We start from the raw sequence: 19,850 nt of genomic DNA, 5'->3' as shown, positions 1-19,850 counted from the left end.
CCGTGACCAGGTAAACCATGCCACGCAACTCACACCTCAAATGCATGGTACCAAATAAACATTTGGTTTGTATTATTAGATCAAGTCTGCCCTCGGAATTCCAAATTCATTTCATATCCAGTCGTCTTTATCCTCACAAAAAATAATCCTAGCATCTGAACCGTCCACGGTCTGCTTGCTTTTAGCCCAAGTATAGTCTCTGTTCTTTGTATCATAATCCATCCCATCACTGCTCCAGAACTCCAGAGGAAACAAGAAAAAAATCAGGGTCTTGTCTAGGTAGTCGTTTTCGCACGTGCGGTTCTTCTCGTCATTGTTTACCGGACCTTTGTGTCCAGTTCAGGGGAAATTTGTCGCAATCCAACCGGGCCACCATTTAAGTGCGATGCCACGCGACTTCACTTGTTGCTCATGTAGAATCAATCATTTTATCCTTCTTCGGGTTTCGCGCCAAGACTTGCGCAATCCTCTCATTCTCCAACGCTCGGATGCGGTTCCTCGCAAGCTCCAGCCTCTCGACGCCGCGATCTATCGTCTCGATATGGACGCGAAGAGGTATATCCGTCTTCCCGCTCACTCTAGCCACTTCTGGTTCGGCGACTCTGTCTCTCAGATCATCTAGACCCGCCTGGATCTTCTCCAACTCTGTGATGAGATCTGACACCTGCCTGACCGCGCTGCTTCGCTGTGCATCGACCTTCTTCAGAAGAGAGAGCTGTCCGTTGAGGTTATGAAGGTGTTTGTTGTTGGCGCCGACGAGCGTCCAGAGCGTCCAGAGAATGTCGTCCTTGCGCGACTGCACCGACTTTTGAGTGCGTGTGACGAAGTCGTAAATGATTCCCAGATGATCCTCTGCCTTTGACAGAGTGCGAAGGACTGCTTGCGCCTCGACAATCAAGTCCGCAATCTTTTCTGATACGAGCGCCGTATGCTCGACGTACTTGTCTAGCAAAACGCGCTCCGAGAATACCGCAGGCTGGAATGGTGAAAAGGCCCAGTGCGCAAAGTCTTGAATCCACCCTTGTGATCCGCGATCTGTCGAAAGGCTGTCAATATACCGTGATGTCCACCGGTTGATGCTGATGACGGAGTCAACTGCTGAGCCGACATGGGTGTTGAATCTTTGGAGGTTGTTTGAGGCAACCTTGGCTGTGTCGATGAACCCATCAAACTCCAATACAAGCTCCTCTTTACTTTGTAGGTTGCTGTAGCGCACCATTGTACGCAAGTCCCTGATAGAGGCTTCAGAACGCTTCATCTCCATGGGTAAAGAAACTCCGTTTGCGCTCTTTTCTAGAACCTCCTCGAAGCTTTCCTGGATATTCATCAAGCCATCGAACTCAACTTTTCCACCAGGTTGATTCTGATCAGGTGGTACAACCATGGGGCAGAAGGGCAAATTCAGCCATGAGACGCCGGGGACGCGACAAAGAGGAGACATGGATGTTGCAATCGACTTGGTCGCCATGTTCTGGGCGATGATAAGACCCCCAAAGAAGAGATAAACTGCAAGCACGAAGGCCAAAGGCTTCTGCGCATATCGGAACGCCAAGCCAATGATGCCAAAACCCCAAGAGAGCACGTTGAGAACCGCTGAGGGCAGTGACTGGCCGAGCTTATCACCTAGACCTGGCTGGCCATCCTGTGCATGTCTCTGATCATACTCGTGACGTAGGCCGCTAGGCTCGTCTGCGACCTGCCTCCGGCGTAGGAAGGTCTTTTCCACACTCCGCGCATGTGCGGAGGACCTGGTGCCTCCCCGTCGCGGGCTATCGATCTCCACGGAAGGCATGACGAATTCAGGATCCGGCGAGCGGTGTTTCACGGTCTCTCTGGACGGGTGCCTAATCGAGGATGGAACAGATGGCCGAAATGGTGACCTAAGAATGACCTGCTCGTCCTCGGCCTTGCTGAGAAATGATTGGAGGCTGTCGTCCTGAGAGTTGCCAAAACTTTGACCTTGCGATCCTGATGAGAGTTGCGACGGTTGACTGGAGAGGTACAAATCTTCGTCGTCTGGGACGATAGAAGTATCGAAGCTGTCGTGCTCGCCTTCCACCATGCGCCAGGAGCTTTCAATCGGGACCTCTTGCCTGCGCCGCTGTCCCGGCATTGTGATTGCGATCGCTGGACTCGTTCCAAGTACTTGTCCAACTACAAAACTGATGAGATGAAAGAGCAGTCCGGTTGGCGCATCAGAGCAACGGTGTCAAGGGACTTGAACAAAGGTACAATCCCCAAGTTGATATTCCGATAGCAACCTAGCCGAGGCGCATTTAATCCACTCGGAAAAAGATTATCGAATTCCAAAGAAGAGGTAGCGCCAGTTTATATGAGATTTTGGCGATTGAGTGCGGGTGGCGAAAAAGCCTCGAGGCAGAAGCGATCGGAATTAAGCCTGAACAGTGTGGAGGGTTTGTGGATTTATAGTTGTCAACGATCGAATGCAGTTGGGGAAGGCAGCAGCAGGTTGCCAAGAGGTAAATGGAATGAAGAAAACTGCAGTTCGAGAACAAGAATGAAGGCGCATTCAGGAAAGCAAATAGGAGGATTATGAAGAGGCATCAAGCGTTTGATACAGGTTCCCAGCAATTTGGTTATGACGGCGAAAGAATGCACAGCAGCATGAATGGCACGCGTCGCGAAGCTTAGAGTGAATGACAGCTGCAATGATGATGTCGCCCTCTGCAGGGGATGGTGGGGTGCCGCTGTTGATTTGTACTCAATGGCGATCACGGTACACGCCAGACCTTGACCCTGAGATTCCGTCTCACTGTATTTCACTGCCTTGAACGTTAGCAAATGCACCGTACGAACAGTCACGGATCAAGTGATCAGCTTGTTTTTGTGGACCAGTCTAGTCACAAGGACTGGACCGGGTACTCCCTGCTGCTCGCTGGCATTCCCAGTCCGTCGAAGGTGTGAGATACGTACATTACAGACCTAACCGCATCCGGAAATCAGCTTGACGCGCGACAATTCGAACTCGGTACTTTCCACTGTATGTGACAAAGGCGCAATTTCTTTGAATTTGCAAAGTTATTATCGTACCACAACGAAGCCGCATTTGTCGGACCACACACCACCAAATGTTGCCATTAAGAGCTTCTCGAATTCCTGTACTTGCACTAGCGAGGCCAGGACACCAAAGGATACTGCTACCATGTCTATCACAAAGGCTAGGCACTATTAGATCTTGCGCTTCACATACACCAACACCCGTACCTGCATCATCAACACCCACACCTTCTGCAGGAGCGGACCAGGCAGCACCCGACCACCGAACCCTCGGCGTCAGACAAGAGCTCTTCACGACATCGATCTACTCCCCCGGTTCCCCGATCTTTCTTCCCAACGGTACTCGAATTTTCAACCGCCTCGTCGAGTTCCTACGCAAACAGTATGTTCGTTATGGATTCCAAGAGGTCCTCACCCCGACCATTTACAAGAAAGCTCTTTGGGCAAAGTCGGGTCACCTCGAGAACTACTCAGACGACATGTACACCGTGACCAGCACCTCACCGTCTCGCGCCGATTCGACCGGAGACGCCGAGGCAGACGAGTATGGCCTCAAGCCCATGAACTGCCCTGGACATTGCCTTATATTTGCCAGCCAGCTTCGCAGCTATAGAGACCTGCCGATACGCTACGCAGACTTTAGTCCCCTGCACAGGAACGAAGTCTCCGGCGCACTGAGTGGGCTTACTCGTGTTCGCCGCTTCCACCAAGATGATGGTCACATCTTCTGTCGCCCTTCACAAATCGAAGAGGAGATCCGACAGACGCTATCTTTTGTCAAGACTACATACGATACACTGAAGCTGGGTCCGTATAGGCTGGTGCTTTCTACACGACCGGAGGACCATTATATCGGCGAACTGGCAGAATGGGATCAGGCCGAGACGGCGCTCAAGGCTGCACTCGATTCTCTCGGCGAGCGCTGGACTTTGAATCCCGGCGATGGTGCCTTTTACGGCCCCAAGATAGATATTATCCTGCAAGACTCGGACGGCAAGGAGCACCAGACTGCGACGGTTCAGCTCGACTTTCAGCTTCCCAAGCGGTTCGAGCTCGAGTATCAAGCACCACCTCCCGAGAACGGCGACGCAAATGCGACGGCCCTTCTTGAAAGACCTGTTATGATTCACCGTGCAGTGCTTGGCTCTGTCGAAAGGCTGATGGCTCTACTTATTGAGCACTATAACGGAAAATGGCCTTTCTGGCTGAACCCCCGCCAGGTCATGGTTGTCACGGTAAATGATACGGCGCGTGTCGTAGCCAAGGCCTTCGCAGTCAGGAATCAGCTACTTGGGCAGGAAGAGGGCGAAGTTGCAGCATCATCGCAGTTGGCGATCGACATCGATGACAGCGCCCGCTCATTGCCGCTCAAAATAAGAGAAGCCAAGTCCAAAGGCTACGGCGCTATCGTCACTGTCGGGAATCACGAGGTCGACTGCGACATATTGCCCATTGACATGTCTGCAATGCCAGACGTGGCCTTGCCGGACGGAACCTCGTCCAAATCGCACAAACGACCGGTCAAGTTAGACATTGCCTCGATCAGCAAGCTCTTACGAGGCTCCGTAGAAGCATACCAATAGTCACAACCTGCATGGGTTGTGCGGGCTTTGCCAAGCTGCAAGAGCCTTTGTAATATCAGTCGCAAGAGATGTATCCATTGGATCCTCTTCAATTTCTGTAATTTTCTGTTGAAAGTGATAATTGGGCGCTAAAAAAAAAGCCGGCTTCGCCAACAAATTCGACAGAGCTGCCAACGCTTGCCAGCTCCTAATCCAAAGCAACTGCGTCCCGTGGGCTCAGATCCGCTGTCTGCAAAATCGTTCCAATAATATTGCCAAAGACAACTATGTGCCGTTCTCTGGATGTACATGGTTCTCAGTGTAATCCAGTGTTGCCACATCCAGGCTTGAGCACGGCGTTCCTCCTATCAGCTGCGATGCTTTGCGAACTCAAAGATTTGGGGGATAGTTTCACACACTCACCTCATCTTGCTTTCATCAATCTCAATTCCTTTGGACCTCAGAAACTCGACAAGGGCTCGTCTTCTTGACTTGAGCTCCTTGATATAAGTATGCGACATCACGATCACGTGGGCCTCAGATCGTGACATTGAACTATCGAGTTCTGGAACGATGGCACATATCCTCTCAAAGTGGCCGCGTATCGTCTCTCTTCTCTTGTGCTCTACAGAAATCACATGTCAGTCAGGCGCAATTGACAGGTTCTATCTATCATGAAGACGCACCAGAACGAGTATGATTTTCCCTCTTTTCCTCTTCAGTTAGACGACGCTTGCCGTTCGCGTTGACGACCATGTCCGAGGCGCCGGCCTCCCCCGGAGTTTGTGGCCTGTCATTGGCGGGCGATGTCGGTGAACTGGGGCTACCTGACATGCTGTTGGTTGGTGATGGGCTGTCGCGTCGTGGCCAAGTATGCCGGCTTTTTAACGATGTTTTCTGACTGTCTCGCTAATATCTCATGTATCTATATATACAGAACGTCGCACTCTGTGACAACTTCTTGAGTGAAATCGTGCGCTCGCCCATGGCGCGGCGCTTGCCTGAACGGTTGCGGTTCGCGCCTGTCCAGGCGAACATGTGACGGACTTTGGCGGTCCTCAATGTTTCGATTAGAGGCATGGAAGGAAGGTCCGACCTGATAGGGCAGGCTTGGTTGGGAAAGGTGGGGTCGATCTAGCTTTAGTGGAGCCTAACTTTGCCCAGGACGATTGTACAGTAGACCGGCACTGGAGCCGCTGCCCCGCCTACGTCAGTGAACCATTGAGGCGCCGTTCGTGTTGGGCGGGGCAGCTGAGAAGCCAGTGAGGTGTTGAAGCCCCTGAACGCAAAAGCAAGGAGGTAAGGTGTATTCGTATTACGAGCGATATAAAGCTCCGCCGTTTTCTTGTTGATCTCACTTTTGATTTTACAGGACAGTTCAGACGGGAGAAACGAAAAGAGTCTGATCTGCTTCCTCAACTTGTACAACGGCTTTCCCATACCAAGTTGGCATCCAGAAAAGAAAAAAAGAAAAAACCGAAACCCCAAATTCAGCAAGCAAATTAGAAAAATGGATACGGTCAAGAAGGTTCTGGGTCTGAGCGGCAGTTCAGCTACCCCACCATCGGACGAGCAGCTCACCCAGCTTCGGGAGAAGTACACCAAGGCCGGGCAAGAGCAGGTCTTTACATTCTACGACTCACTATCGGCCGGCGAGCAGGCTGCACTCTTCCAACAGCTCAGTCAAATCGACCCGGACCACATCAATAAGATCACAGACCGTGCCCTTAACCCACCCAAGACCGACAATGACGGCAAGGCCCCGACCCTCGAGCCACTCCCAGAGTCGGCCACCGCGAGCATATTGGACTCAGACCCCAAGGATGTCGAAGGCTGGTACAACTCGGGTCTTGACATCATCGCGAAGGGCAAGGTCGGTGTCGTCCTGATGGCTGGAGGTCAGGGCACACGGCTGGGTAGCTCCGCCCCCAAGGGCTGCTTCGACATTGGTCTTCCATCGTCCAAGTCCCTGTTCCAGATCCAGGCCGAGCGCATTCTCAAGGTGCAGCAGCTCGCCGCCAAGAAGGCCGGCGCCGACAAGCCCGCCGTCGTGCCCTGGTACGTCATGACCTCGGGCCCGACGCGCAAGCCCACCGAGGAGTTCTTTGAGAAGCACAGCTTCTTTGGCCTCGACAAGGCCAACGTTCAGTTCTTTGAGCAGGGCGTGCTTCCCTGCATCTCCAACGACGGCAAGATCCTCCTCGAGTCCAAGGGCAAGCTCGCCGTGGCGCCCGACGGCAACGGCGGCATCTACCAGGCCCTCGTGGTCTCGGGCGTGCTGGACGACATGCGCAAGCGCGGCGTCGAGCACATCCACGCCTACTGCGTCGATAACTGCCTGGTCAAGGTTGCTGACCCCGTCTTCATCGGCTTCTCGGCGGCCAAGGATGTCGACATCGCGACCAAGGTGGTGCGCAAGCGCAACGCCACCGAGTCGGTCGGCCTGATCCTGCTCAAGAACGGCAAGCCCGACGTGGTCGAGTACAGCGAGATCGACAAGGAGACTGCCGAGGCGACGGACGCCAAGCTCGGCGAGGGCGTACTCAAGTTCCGCGCGGCAAACATCGTCAACCACTACTACAGCTTCCGCTTCCTTGAGAGCATCCCGCTGTGGGCCCACAAGCTGCCGCACCACGTCGCCCGCAAGAAGATCCCGCATGCCGATCTCGAGTCGGGCGAGACGGTCAAGCCCGAGAAGCCCAACGGCATCAAGCTCGAGCAGTTCGTGTTCGATGTTTTCCCCATGCTCGAGCTGAGCAAGTTCGCCTGTATGGAGGTCCGCCGCGAGGACGAGTTCTCACCCCTCAAGAACGCCCGCGGCACCGGCGAAGACGACCCCGACACTAGCAAGCACGACATCATGGACCAGGGTAAGAGGTGGGTGGCTGCCGCCGGCGCCGTCGTGACTGGGGAGAAGGCCGACACTGGTGTCGAGGTGTCGCCGCTAGTCAGCTATGTAAGTTGCATGATGTTCTCTGCCCCTCCCACGTCTATTCTACTATTACTTGTAAACAACCGAGTTGTCATGATACTGATCGGGAACAACACACAGGGCGGTGAGGGCTTGGAGGCTTTCAAGGGCAAGGAGATTGTGGCTCCTGCTGTTCTTGAGAAGGAGTAAATTGCGTTTCAGGACCGTTACTCATGCCACTGGGTTAAATATTTCAAAAGAATGGTGGGCAGTATAGATAATAACGATTCACGAACCAGCAATACCATTTAAGTAGGCAGCAGAGTTGCCTTGACTCCCACACAGCGATGTCTGCAGGTGTATGGAATCCATTTGTGGGCATGAGAAAACAGCAGTCTCAGAGGCTACTCGCGCGGGCCGCAAGTGGCCCTTGTGCTGTAGAAATGTGCAGCATCGCAGCCTGTTGCTTCATTGGATTAAAACAGTGTTAGCTTCCATCCTGAATCGGGACGCACAACAGACCACCCGCAGGTGAGTCTCATATCATGAGCGTATATTGGAGAGGATAGCTTAGAGCAAATACGAGTGATAGAGTGAACGCCCCGTCGTAAAGGGGAACATTTTAATGTCAAATATGCGTGATCACGGATGTTGGGCCCTTACCGAAATTGTGATTTGCTAGGTAGAGCTGCGGAGACATTGTAGTATCTTGTGAGGGCACTTCTTAGGCCCGTATAAAGAGAAAACCTGCCTATTCTAGCTTCCTACGAAGTAAGATCATTGAGGATTCGAGACGAAACTGTCCCCGGCCAATAAAAGGACGTCTTGTTATATCACCAACTCCCTGCAGAAAGACATAAAAGAAAAGTAGACTTATACCGTCGAATAATAGTATAGGCAGGCAGTAGTAGCTAACACCTACTGCAAACTACACCAACAACACACCCGACTGTCTGGTGCCTAGGTAGCTTAAATGCTTGTAACGATTGGCCATGAAGCCCTTCTACTCCAGCACCGCATCGTTGCGGGCGGCCCTCGGGCTTGCTATGATTTTGCGCCCCTTGTTCGTCCTCACAGCCAGTCCGGGGTTGGATATTGTACCTCGAGTTCACCACCCACCGCCTCTGCAGCAACTACGAGCTGGGGTGTGCTGGCTTGGACCCGACATGTATGTTCCAAATAGTCGGATAGTCGGAAGTTGGTGGTTCCGTATGTGTACTTGAGGAAATAACACCCCCTTTTGGCTAGCTATTCTACGCCAAGGTTCACCCCCTCGGCCGCCTGTTCCGCGGCTGCGACAGCAGCCGCCTCCCGTGCCAGAATTCTAGCCTTGGAAATGACAATAATCCTCTCTGTAGATTGACGTTGGTGTTTCTCGGGCGTCAGTGGAACCCATCCCGGCGGCCGTACGAACGGCTTCCTTCTACAATCAGCAAAGCCCTTTCCACGAATGATCATCAACAAATGCATGTCCTTGACGACCAGCTTGGTGTCGGGCGCCCAGGGCGCGCTCCGCCTATCCAGGTGTCCCAGGGCCTCCAGGAGCCTCTCGCGCATGCCCATCAGCCACGGGTGCACCTGAGACACGTAGTCGTGTATGGTAACGAAGGCGCCGGCGGCTTTGACCTGGAACTTCGCGTCCCTGGACCGAGGCCGCTGCCCCCCGCAGCGCTCGACAAGCATGTGGTCGTCATAGTAATCATCCTCGTCGGCCCAGGCATGCTCGCCGTAGCGCCCGCTCCGCATCGCTCCCGTATATTTCCGCATAAAGAGCCTGTCCTTGTTCAGTATCAGGAGAGTTTTGCCAGTGAAGATCATCCCACAGCTCCTCCCAGTCCGCGATGCAGTAGGGCCTGACAGTTACTGTATGGAACGGAGGCGTCATTAGGGGCTCCAGAGCTAAAGAGTGCCAGCTGGGCTCAGACCCCAACGTCGCAGGCGGGCGGAAGTAGGGCTCCATGACGGCGTCCGCGTCGTACCACATGTTGGGCATGACCTGGATGGCGCTTTCGAGTGGTCCATTGAGTGTCTAAAAAGTCGGTTGCAAATTGAATCACTGAAATAGACTCGTGTATTCTCTGTATTCTCTTTGTCGTCGGCGGTGGTAGGGTTGGTAGCGTCCATGACTCTGGGTGTTTGCAACGGCGGGGTAAGAAAAATGTTGCTCGCAACAGGACCACCTTTCAATTACCAAAAATTTGCATAATGATTTTGATAGTTCTAGTGGGGATGATCGTATGTAAACATTCGTCGTTTAATTAGCATCTTTGCACCAAGGTAAGGTAGGTATCTGAGGTGGGTATGTTGACTTTACAGCCCCGATGTCCTTGTATACACCCTTACAATGCTTTTTACACCTCGTGATGTTGTAATATTTACATACCCAAGGCACCTTAGCTTGGTACCTAGGTAAACACAAGACAAAAGAATTGAGCCTTTTCCGAGAGCTGATCCCTATAAGAGTTTGTTGGTGGATATGCCAACCAAAGAATTTGGGCTTGCGTCCCACTCGTATAGACTGGTTGTTATTCCGTGTAAGTCGCGATTAATTACCTACCTTGGTAATTGAGCTATACCTTGACGAGAACCCAAAATGCAAATTCATTATCTGCATCTAAACCAATTAACAATATGTAAACATATATCCTGTGTAACACCACAAATGTTCCCAAACTCACGTGGATTCCTCCCCCAAACTTGTTCCCTGTTAAGCTGTGTTCCCGTAGGACATTTCGAACCACTTCTGATCTTCATGCATTGCCGCCTAGAGTTGTCGCCGATTCCTGCCCATTTACTGACCCAACCTCCTTGTGGCGCCGCAAACCTTGGAAACAATGTACTGGACTACTCTATTGCTTGCCTTTATCATCTCGATGAAACCTTTCCAGCTCCAAAAGCCACTCTTTGCCGAGGGGTGGCCATCCACTGATCCCACCAAGTCTTCCTTGCTACCCTCATCTCTCGGCCATGTCGTTCGTGCCGCCAATGACATACGCAAGATCAGAGGAACAGCAGGCATTTTCATCGGTATCATGTCCCGGGGAGAGGTTGTCCTTGAGCACCACCTCCGGTTTGCGGACTTGGAGAATGCACGGGTGGCCACATCAAACACAATGTACCTCCTTAGCTCTTTGGCCAAGTCCTTTATTGAAGCTGCTGTCGCTCAGCTTGTTCAAGACGGCGTGCTGAAGTGGGTGGCCCCTACTACGACCTACCTGGCTGAAATATCATTCCACTCGGATCCATCCTTGGCCGACCAGCTAACTTTAAGCGATCTCCTATCGCACCAGACAGGCCTAGCCGCTTGGATGCGCTGTAGCTGGGAGCAGATGGACAAGTCAACATTCGCAAGAATGAAACCATCCGCACGTGCAACTACCTTTTCCCAACATGTCTGTACCGGTCTAGCTTTCTTTGAAATAACTGGATGTATCCGCTCGCCGGGCAGATCATAGAGCGGGTGACCAGCCCATCTTTTTTGCGAGGCCCTTGTCACACGTTCTGGACAGGTCTGGGCTCTCCCAGACGACCCTGATGAGCTCCGACCTGCCGCCAAAAGCCGACCGCAGTGTGACACTGTCCCTGGGTACTTTGCTGAGTTCCAACCCAGCCAGTTAAGATGGAAAATTGCGCGTGATTGGTTCATCCAATTCAAAACAGAATGATTTACATTGAGAATAACGTTTGTTGATTTGGATAATTATGCATTCTCAGCGCGAGAAAAAGAAAAGAGCCGTGAATCACAACAGGTCTTCATTCCTCCCAGCTTCCGGACAATGCTTTGGCCAAAAGCTATCAATGTTGTCTCCGTTGAGAGCCCAACTCCTACAGTCCGCGCGTTAGGTCGTGTATCGGACCCAGCTCCGTTGACCGTCAACCAAACTAGTTAACGTACCCCCTTGTTGGTGTGTCACGTTGTCATGAGGAGTTGAGGAGGTGCTCGATAGCCCCTTGGACGCTTCCACCTGACCTCCTGAGCGCAGCAACGTTTGAATCAAAATCATAGAAGCCCATGTCGTTCAGCTGCCTAAGCTGTTCCGCATATCGCTCCTCGGGTGGCCTGTTGTCGGGCGGGCTCGGTGCGCCCATGCCGAACATGTTGCCGAGACCACCGGCCCCAAGACCGCCAGCTCCGGGAGCACCTGCCATCCCCATTATCTGCCGTAATATCTCAGGGTTCATGCCAAAAGGATTATTGGGGGTAGGGCCTCCAGCACCAGCAGTGTCGCCGGTACCCTGAGTGCCTGATGCTGGGTTTGTGGCCGAGGTGCTCCCTGGTGATTGTGTAGCTTGAGGACCGAAGAGTGCTGCGAATGGGTTCCCGCCCGCGCCACCTGACATGCGGGCCAGCATAGCCGGGTCGAACAGAGGGAATCCGCCCTCGGCCGGCTGGTTTGTTGACCGGGCGCTATCGGCAGTGTTGTCAGTTGCGCCTGGGGCGGGGAAGGCGCTGGCCTCGCCGGGAGAGCCTCCCATCATCCTGCGCAGGCGCGCGGCCATTCTTATCGACTCTGGGTCAGTCATCATCTGACGGAACTGAGGCGATTGTACCATCTCGCGTGCGTTGGGCATGTTGCGCAGCATGGGGTTGGACTGGATTATGTAGTCAATCATTGCGGGGTTCGAGAGCGCTTCGTTCATGCTTGCGGCCATCCCGGGCTGGGAGAGTAAATCTGCGAGTTGCTCCTCGGAAGGAGGCGGAGCCATCTATCGAGAGCAAAATGCAGTGCATCAGCTAATGCATAATCCAAAAATAAATGTAGTTATGAGCTGCATGCAAGTGTCTAAACTCACGCCACCATCTGGTCCAAAGATATCGGGGTTCGGAAGAGGGGCGAGGCCGGCAAAGCGAGCGCCCGTGAGGCCCTCCAGAAGATTGCTCGCAGAAGTGCCGGCGGCCATGTTGGTAGGGACAGCAGGCGTTGCCGGAGCTCCCGAGGCGGATGTGGACGAAGTTCCGGCGGCGGCCGAGGCACGGTTGCTCGCGGCGCTCTTGACAAGGTGGACCGTGTTACCATCCTTGATCTTGTAGACGCTCAGCAGGTCTGTGTTCTTCATGACGCGGCCCGAGTATATTAGACGCTGGTGCTCGACGGGGATGTTCTCCAGGTCTTCTCCGGCAAGCTTCTGCTTCAGGTCCAGGACGGTGGCGGATTCGGCCATGGTGATTGTGTGGTTCCGGTCGCCTGAAGTCTTGACCTTGAAGGTGACCTGAGGGTCGCCACCATCATCGGCGGCGACGTTTGCGGTTGTGTCTGCCATAATAATGATGTGGTGGTTCTGCTGTCTGCTAGGTAATTTGAACGTGTTCGTGTCTATGCCACAGGATGATGGAACGTGTGGGTAGGTAAGGTGACTTCGCCTTGATGGGGCTGACAAACGATAGGTGGGTTTGGGGAATGGGGTGAATCGCTATCTGGCAGCAAGCACGCTATTATGACGCGGGGGTTTTTTAGTACATACAGTATCTCTCTTGGGTAAGGGTGGGCTAGATGGGACCGAAACTGTTGGCTGAGCCACGAACGAAACGATGCAGGGTTGTCCCCACTGCCCTTTTGCTGACGGTTATTTAGAGCCTACTGGCTGTCTAATGCACGCGCAGACTAGGAGAGGTTTGACTTTTAAATTTTGTCTGCGAGGAGAGCATAGTTTGAATGGAGGTGCACAGTGCCTTATCCCGCAAGGACGATTATCGGGGAAAGTAAAAACCCCCCTACCTCCCCTTGATGACATTTGGACATACAGTAGCTGGAGCAACTTTGTGGTGGGGTAGCTCTAATTAACTGTATTTCGTAGTTTGGTTACAGGCCTGCGTCATGGGTCTGGCCGTCTTGGGTTAATCAGTGATTACCTAGTAAAGAGGAAAACAACTACTGCATCTTATTGCACAATTTTATTTCCCGGGCACTCAAAGTCTACGCAACAAATATTGCACCTTTCACACCCTCAATAAAGCCTACTGGTCAAGCTTATAGCTACAACTTCAAAATGGACGAAAAGGGCATAATGAACGAGAAGGACGTCATACCTGAGGCGCCGCCGCCATACATTGCGGCCGCAGCTGAGCATGGCATCCGTCTCCGTCAGAGCGCACCACCCCGTCCTGGACCAAGAAAGTTCGAGCTCCCCGTGATCGCGCATATAAAGGAAAGAAGAGCAATTCTCGCGTCGTCATCACCAAGGAGAAAAGCGCTTCTCGCACAGGTAAGGTTTTGGAGGCAATAGATTACTCACCAGCACTTGATCATATGCCCGTACTGATGTGCCCTCGAGGAAACTGTCTAGGTCGGCCTCACCAATCTAGAAATCATCCCCTCCACCAAGCCCGAAAACCTTGACAAGATCGCCCTCGGCCCGCTAGAGTACGTTGCCGCAACCGCGCGGCAAAAGTGTCTGGACGTCTACACCTCGGCGATCGAGGCGCAGAACAAGGCCATCACGGCCAAGGAGGACAACCCGCCCGAAGACGTCGACCTGGTCATTTCAGCCGACACCGTGATCGTGACGCGGGACGGGCGCATCCTTGAGAAGCCGCGGTCCGAAAATGACCACATAGCCATGCTCAAGCATCTGCGCGACACAGAGGTCCACCGCGTGTTGACCTCAGTCTGTGTCCTGGCGCCCAGGGAGGACGCGGCTCACCCCGGGTACGAGATGGAGGTGCACACCGAGGAGACAAAGGTCTACTTTGCGCAGGAGAGCGAGGGCCTGCCGGATGATGTCATCGAGTCCTACGTTAGAACGCGGGAAGGAGCGGACAAGGCTGGAGGGTATGCGGTGCAGGGTCTGGGTGGTCTGGTGTTGGTGTCGAGGATTGAGGGGAGCTTTGACAATGTCATTGGGCTGCCGGTGAGGAAGTGCCTCCAGCTGGCTGAGAAGGTCCTCTTTAAGCAACATGGCCAGTACGACATCGAGCCAAGTAGCGAGGAGGAAGATTAAGCCCTGGCAAGGTAGACGACCAGTGTCAGACAAAGGGTGCTAGAAATCAAAGCCCAGGCATGGTTGAACGACATGACATAACGATAGATGAGCAAAGTCGTCGATGCGGCATGACGGAAGCCACGCTTCGATAACTATGCCGACCGTCATTGTCAGAGAAACTTGCTCAGGCAGGTATCTGACTTTTTGCAGCACAAGGCTTTCGCTATCATTAGGCAAAGCTTGACTTGGTGCCATTTCTGGAAAGCCAAGTCCGGATGAGGGCTGAGGAACCGTGATTAGATTACATGCATCCGGAGACTGAAACTTCCGGGCCTGATCAGTGGCCTTCATCAGTCAATAGTCAGCAGGCTCGGTGCTTTTGCTGATATTCTTAGTCATGGGTGGCTGTCTGTTCTGTTCTGGCAGAGCGAAAAGTCAATGAGGGAAACAGATGGGCTGTTCCATTGCAATGATGGATATTTCTTTCATTCTGGGGATTTTTTTCGTCCCATCCGATCCACCTCGATCGGAACCGGAATTGTAAGAAGTAGATGCGATGGCTCCAGTTCAGCCAAACAGTCATAAGCCCTTTGGATGTGGCTCGGATAGCATCAGAGGGTCTGTCTCGAGAACCAGAGGCCATCATCAAAATCTTTGGCATGCAATCAAGAACAAACGATATCTTTCAGAGTTACCTAATCCGAAAATGGGCAAGATGAGGCAGGAGTGTACTAACTAACTACTATTGGAATGAATCGCACATAAGATATGAACAGGGAATACGAAATGGAAAGCTGACAAGAAATTGGCAGATTGGGGGCGCCTACTACCTGCCTGCTGACCGCTTCTACCATACAAAGTAATCGTTCCAGCCATGGTTCCATCTGACTTTGATGGTCCAAGACGGCGAGCTGCAGTGAAGATCAAAGACAAGAGAAGACGCCGGGAACACCCCCCCAATCAACACAAACAACCCAATGAATTTGTCTTAGGAGTCGCGCCAAGAGTCCCCGCAACAAGCGTCGCTTGCGTGCCTTCGACCTTCCGCGCCGGGCGTCTAGATGCAGCGTGACGGGATTTCTCATTGGGTGCAGGTGAGGACCCTTGGTGATCTATTTTGGGCAGTCGACCAATGGCCCTCAACCAACGAGGGCAGGTCGGCGGCGGGGGCAACACACATTGGCCAGGCAAACTTGTTCCCCCACAGGGTGGACTTCCTTTTACAGCATACCAACCCTTCTTACTCTACCAAAGCGCTTAAAATACCACCCAACCATGATTCTGGCTCACTTTTTGTCGCTGCGCTGCCGCCCAGCGGGCGACAGAGAGGAGGGGAATGGATGGCACCCTTTGTGCCAGGGGGTGAGCGGGAAGCTTGTGATTTGATGATCACTTTTTTTTTATTGCTTGTCAGAGCCGAGCAAACCAAAAAGGCGGGAGTGCGCAGGGTGGGCTGCAAGGGGGGAGAAGAGGAAGAAGAAGAAGTGATGTTTCTGTTCCACTATATTGTAGACTTACACTTCTTCCTAAGAGACATATTTTTTGGCCTTTGAATTTGGATTTTTATGATTATTTTTTGCTCTTCCATTCACATCAGCCTTTAAATAGTCTGGTACTTGGGAAGTCACTGCTGACACTTGGCCTTTGTACGACTTTGATACTTCGCGAGAGACCTGGGAGCCCATAGGACGTGATACACCATCATGCTACGATAGCACAAGAACCGATACGGGAAAAATCGATAACCTAACATCGCCCCGGCTGGAAGTCGGGGCTTGGATCGAAAATTGTCGGGTTACACATGGTCAAACAGAACCTACTGGCGACTTTTTATACAGAAGCGCATATACACAACGAAGAACAAGACAGCAATTGGACTTGGATAGCACTGATCGAGGTATCCGAGCAATAATAAGCGAGGGCAACAACCGCCTTGTTTGGCAACTGAAAGGTTCCAAACCATGGCAAGCCAGCCGAGTTCTGGGGGCTTTTCCCTGTTCCCAAACCCAAACTACAGGCACGCAAGCCCGCGGCCCAGGACGGCAACACCAAGCAACGGTGGAGCGAGGGCCACCACTCCTCAGAGCTCTGCCCCTCCCCGCGATCTTTGGCCCGAGTCCTCGCCGCCCAGGCAGCACCGCACCCCGGAGCGCAAGCCATCTACCAGGCAGGGCAGGCAACCGCAAATCCAAGGAATCGGCATCAGCCAGGGTGGTGCTTCTTCGACGGATCCGTGGATTGGCAATTCAGCCACCGCGCAGGTCCAACGTCCGGCCGCCGTCATCGAGGCGCCGCCGAGATGTGACACGGCCTTCTCGGAAGCGCAGACCCTGGTGCGGAGCAACAGCAACAGGTCTTGCACTTCGGCAGGGCACAAAAATGGTGGTCAAGGCCCGTCGTCTTCAGGAGGTGAACCTCAAGCGCTGAGGTCGATATTCCCAACTTATAATCACGACCTGCCTCCAGATAGACAGGAATACTTCCCAACCCAAGCAAGCCCGACACACATACCTATGGCCGTCATCAGCAGACCATTGTACTCGCCAGAGCCTGAATTACATCATACACAACAACCGCAACACCCACAACTCACTTCTCCCTCTCCTCAGCTACATGCGCAACAGTTCCACCGCCCCCTACAACCCGACATGCAAATGCCGCAGCAGCCAGCCCCGGCAGCAGTACCAGCGGCATCTCCGCCACCAATACCCACCCCCGTGGCCAGGTGGCCGCCAAGGCCCGCAGAGCCTCCCACCACACCCCATGTCAGCTCGACCGAGGAGCTACGGTCACTATGGAAAGTAGTAAGTGGGTGGAAGGCTACCGCATCCGAAGGCCGCCTCTTCTGCCTCAAGATGACAGCCGAGAGGGACACGCCCATATACACCCTATCGTCGACAACGCAGCCCTTCTACAACCTCCGCATCGACCCTACATCCGCATCCGCCTACGTCACCCTCTCCCGTCACGACCCAAGCAAAGTATACAAAGCACCAGCGGAGCCAACGTCGACTGCGTCGGACCCGGGAAGTCCCGGCGGATCCATGCCCCCTGCATCCGTAGTCGGCACGGGCAAGGACGGGAAACACTGGCAGTCGGCGCTGACGACAACGCTCGAGGAGACGTCCCGCAGGCACGCGCCCAACGACGGCCTTGTGGCGCTCCTGTACCCGCAGGCGGCGGCGCGGGTGGCGCTGGAGCGGCCGGACGACGTGGCGACCATCATGACGGCGGAGCGCGAGTGCGCGCGGTTGGTGTGGGACGACGACACGGGCAACCACTACCTGGTCCACCCGGCGCTGGCCATGCCGTTCTGCGTCACCATCGACCGCAACACGGCCTGGAGCCGGACCGAGTACACGCTCGAGCACCTCGAGAGCCCGCAGCACATTGCGCGGCTCACGCGCGACGGCACCGGCAACGGCTGGCTTGAGCTCGACACGGGCATCGCCTCCAAGATCGACAGCGTCTACATCGTCGAGGTTGCCGTCGCGGCCCTGATGCTCGTCGCCCACGGCGACACCCAGTTCACCCGCAGCGAGGTCTTTGAGGCCCCGCCCGTGCACATGATCTTTGCCGCGCCGCCGCCCAGCTGCGGTTCCGGCTCTGGGGAAGCCGGCAGCAAGAAGAACAAGAAACGGGACAGGAAGAGCTCCCACGCCACCGCCAAGAAGAGCGGCGGTAGCAGCAACAGCACGCCCAAGACGAAGCTAGACCAGTTCGAACTGGATATCGAGAGCCAGACGAGCGACTTGGCCAAGTTGGATGTCGTAAAGGATAAAGACAAGAAGCTGCCTAGTCTGGCGAGGCTGGTCATCAAGCTCATCACGGTGACTTTCAAATGCTTCATCTGGGTACTGACGGCCATGTTCAAGGCCTTGACGGGTTGCATATCGGTGTCAGCTAGATGTCTGACGTCGGAGAAGCTGTAGGCGCTATAACGATTGGAAGGAGTGGGCTTCGATATTAGGTGTTTTAGGGATTATAATTGGCTATACCATTTTGTTGGAAATTGGGAACTTTCATAATGATTTGCGGGTCCATTCTCTTTCTGTTCTGGCTTGTGTTTCGTTTCATCTTTCTCCCTTGGATGTCATCGTGTGGCGTCCATCATCAAAAAACACCTTGTATATGAACTTTCTGCACAGTGAACTAGACAAAGACAGGACATAAACCTCGTCAGAAGTTGACTTCGATCTTCATCAGTAATACACACTTGCTTCCCGCTTCTCCAATGATGCAGGTCACTCGCTCTTGCAGATGTGTGCCAGAAAAATAAGGGGGTATTAAAGAAGCTGGGAGGCAAGATGCCACCAAGCGCAACAACTACCTCTTCCGCTCAAAAACCTTCTTGATTTTCTTCCCAGACTTTGTGACAGCTCCTCTCGTCGCAGTCTTCGCCATCCGCACGCGTTGCAAATCCAGCTCGGCCTCGGCATCAGCCAAAGCCTTTAGCTTGCGCCTGGCGTTGCGGAGGTTCCTTCGCAGCCTTTCAAGTTTCAGGGCTCTCTTTTCATCCTCGGTCATCTCCTTGTCGTCCTCACCGTCCTCGTCGCCAAAATTCTCAAAGTCGTCATCGTCATCCTCGTCAGCTTTGTCGGGCGTAGCATCTTCTGCCGCGCGGTCCCTGTCGGCCTCGTCATCAAAGAACTTGATCTTGCTGGCCTTTCTCCTCTTGGTCGGCCTCTCGTCATCGTCGCTCCCGCTTCCACCCTCGTCACCACCGACGTCCTCGTGCGGGACGCCCGCGAAGCTCTCAGCGATGGCCAGCCTCTCCTCGCACTGCCGCACGTCCTTGGCCAGGGTGTTGCGTAGCGTCCTGACGTAGGCTATATCCTGGGTCTTGAGGATCCGGACGACGTCGACGTCCATGCTCGTGTTGCCCCTGTCGCCAGACACGGTGCCGGTGAAGTTGCGCCCCTTTGCGCCTTTGGTCAGGGCGGATCCCGGTCCGGTCCGGGACAGCATCTTGTGGTAGAACTCATCCTCGTTGCGCTCAGCCGCCTTTTGGCGCAGGGTTTTGAGGTAGGCCTTTTTCTTGTTGAAGTCCTTGGCTCGTAGGGAGTAGTCCTGAAAGATGCGCGAGACATTGGTTAGCCAGTTGCAAGAACGCGGTGGATCCCCGAGTATCATGCAGTTTACAAACCTTGTGCTTCTCGAGGAGACCCAAGTGTTTCCTCTCGAGCGGCTGGGCGCGCTCTTTGTGCGTCGGCTTTTGGCCGAGTTTGTTGAAGGACGGCATTTTGACGGTGTCGCCGCTGACAGTCGGTTAATTCGTTGGCGTTCCTTTATCTTCGTTGGCCTCTTGATGTGATCGTGGTGGTCTATACAGGGTTCGGACTTTTGTTTTGTTCAATCTAAGCTGTCGAGATAATTGGCAAGTAGGCAGTATGTTCACGGCGGACTTTTTGGCGGTGATGAAAGTTTTGGCGGGCGGT

The 19,850-nt window shown here is 53.7% G+C and overlaps 8 protein-coding genes across 8 annotated transcripts; 4 read left to right on the top strand and 4 right to left on the bottom strand.

Annotated features, from left to right (window-relative positions):
• Positions 1-25: 25 nt before the first annotated feature.
• MGG_01323 (uncharacterized protein) lies at positions 26-2,711 on the bottom strand. Its single transcript, XM_003714199.1, has one exon. It carries the CDS (start codon positions 2,111-2,113, stop codon positions 410-412), a length of 1,704 nt encoding a protein of 567 aa, XP_003714247.1. The 5' UTR covers positions 2,114-2,711; the 3' UTR covers positions 26-409.
• Positions 2,712-2,987: 276 nt separating this feature from the next.
• Positions 2,988-5,918, top strand: MGG_15672 (threonyl-tRNA synthetase). The gene has a single exon (XM_003714198.1). The coding sequence runs from the start codon at positions 3,090-3,092 to the stop codon at positions 4,599-4,601; it is 1,512 nt and encodes a 503-aa protein (XP_003714246.1). The 5' UTR covers positions 2,988-3,089; the 3' UTR covers positions 4,602-5,918.
• On the top strand, positions 5,850-8,149 carry MGG_15671 (uncharacterized protein). The gene is made up of 2 exons (XM_003714197.1): positions 5,850-7,536; positions 7,633-8,149. Exons 1-2 carry the CDS (start codon positions 6,091-6,093, stop codon positions 7,699-7,701), a joined length of 1,515 nt encoding a protein of 504 aa, XP_003714245.1. The 5' UTR covers positions 5,850-6,090; the 3' UTR covers positions 7,702-8,149.
• Positions 8,150-8,739: 590 nt separating this feature from the next.
• On the bottom strand, positions 8,740-10,510 carry MGG_01319 (uncharacterized protein; the record flags this gene model as incomplete). The annotated part of the gene is made up of 5 exons (XM_003714196.1): positions 8,740-9,265; positions 9,315-9,520; positions 9,875-9,896; positions 10,049-10,067; positions 10,291-10,510. The coding sequence occupies 5 exons, from the start codon at positions 10,508-10,510 to the stop codon at positions 8,740-8,742; spliced, it is 993 nt and encodes a 330-aa protein (XP_003714244.1).
• Positions 10,511-11,409: 899 nt separating this feature from the next.
• Positions 11,410-12,753, bottom strand: MGG_01318 (deubiquitination-protection protein dph1; the record flags this gene model as incomplete). Its single annotated transcript, XM_003714195.1, has 2 exons — positions 11,410-12,198; positions 12,286-12,753. 2 exons carry the CDS (start codon positions 12,751-12,753, stop codon positions 11,410-11,412), a joined length of 1,257 nt encoding a protein of 418 aa, XP_003714243.1.
• A 484-nt stretch (positions 12,754-13,237) lies between these two features.
• MGG_15670 (uncharacterized protein) lies at positions 13,238-15,930 on the top strand. The gene is made up of 2 exons (XM_003714194.1): positions 13,238-13,695; positions 13,777-15,930. Exons 1-2 carry the CDS (start codon positions 13,480-13,482, stop codon positions 14,428-14,430), a joined length of 870 nt encoding a protein of 289 aa, XP_003714242.1. The 5' UTR covers positions 13,238-13,479; the 3' UTR covers positions 14,431-15,930.
• Positions 15,861-18,638, top strand: MGG_15669 (uncharacterized protein). The gene has a single exon (XM_003714193.1). The coding sequence runs from the start codon at positions 16,374-16,376 to the stop codon at positions 18,342-18,344; it is 1,971 nt and encodes a 656-aa protein (XP_003714241.1). The 5' UTR covers positions 15,861-16,373; the 3' UTR covers positions 18,345-18,638.
• Positions 17,928-19,815, bottom strand: MGG_01315 (uncharacterized protein). The gene is made up of 2 exons (XM_003714192.1): positions 19,559-19,815; positions 17,928-19,482 (listed from the first exon to the last, which is right to left on the bottom strand). Exons 1-2 carry the CDS (start codon positions 19,652-19,654, stop codon positions 18,739-18,741), a joined length of 840 nt encoding a protein of 279 aa, XP_003714240.1. The 5' UTR covers positions 19,655-19,815; the 3' UTR covers positions 17,928-18,738.
• Positions 19,816-19,850: the final 35 nt, after the last annotated feature.

Source organism: Pyricularia oryzae, chromosome 2, assembly GCF_000002495.2.
Source record: "Pyricularia oryzae 70-15 chromosome 2, whole genome shotgun sequence".
NCBI lineage: Eukaryota > Fungi > Ascomycota > Sordariomycetes > Magnaporthales > Pyriculariaceae > Pyricularia > Pyricularia oryzae.
Note: the sequence above shows the minus strand (reverse complement) of the source record. Positions and strands in the feature narration are given on the sequence as shown.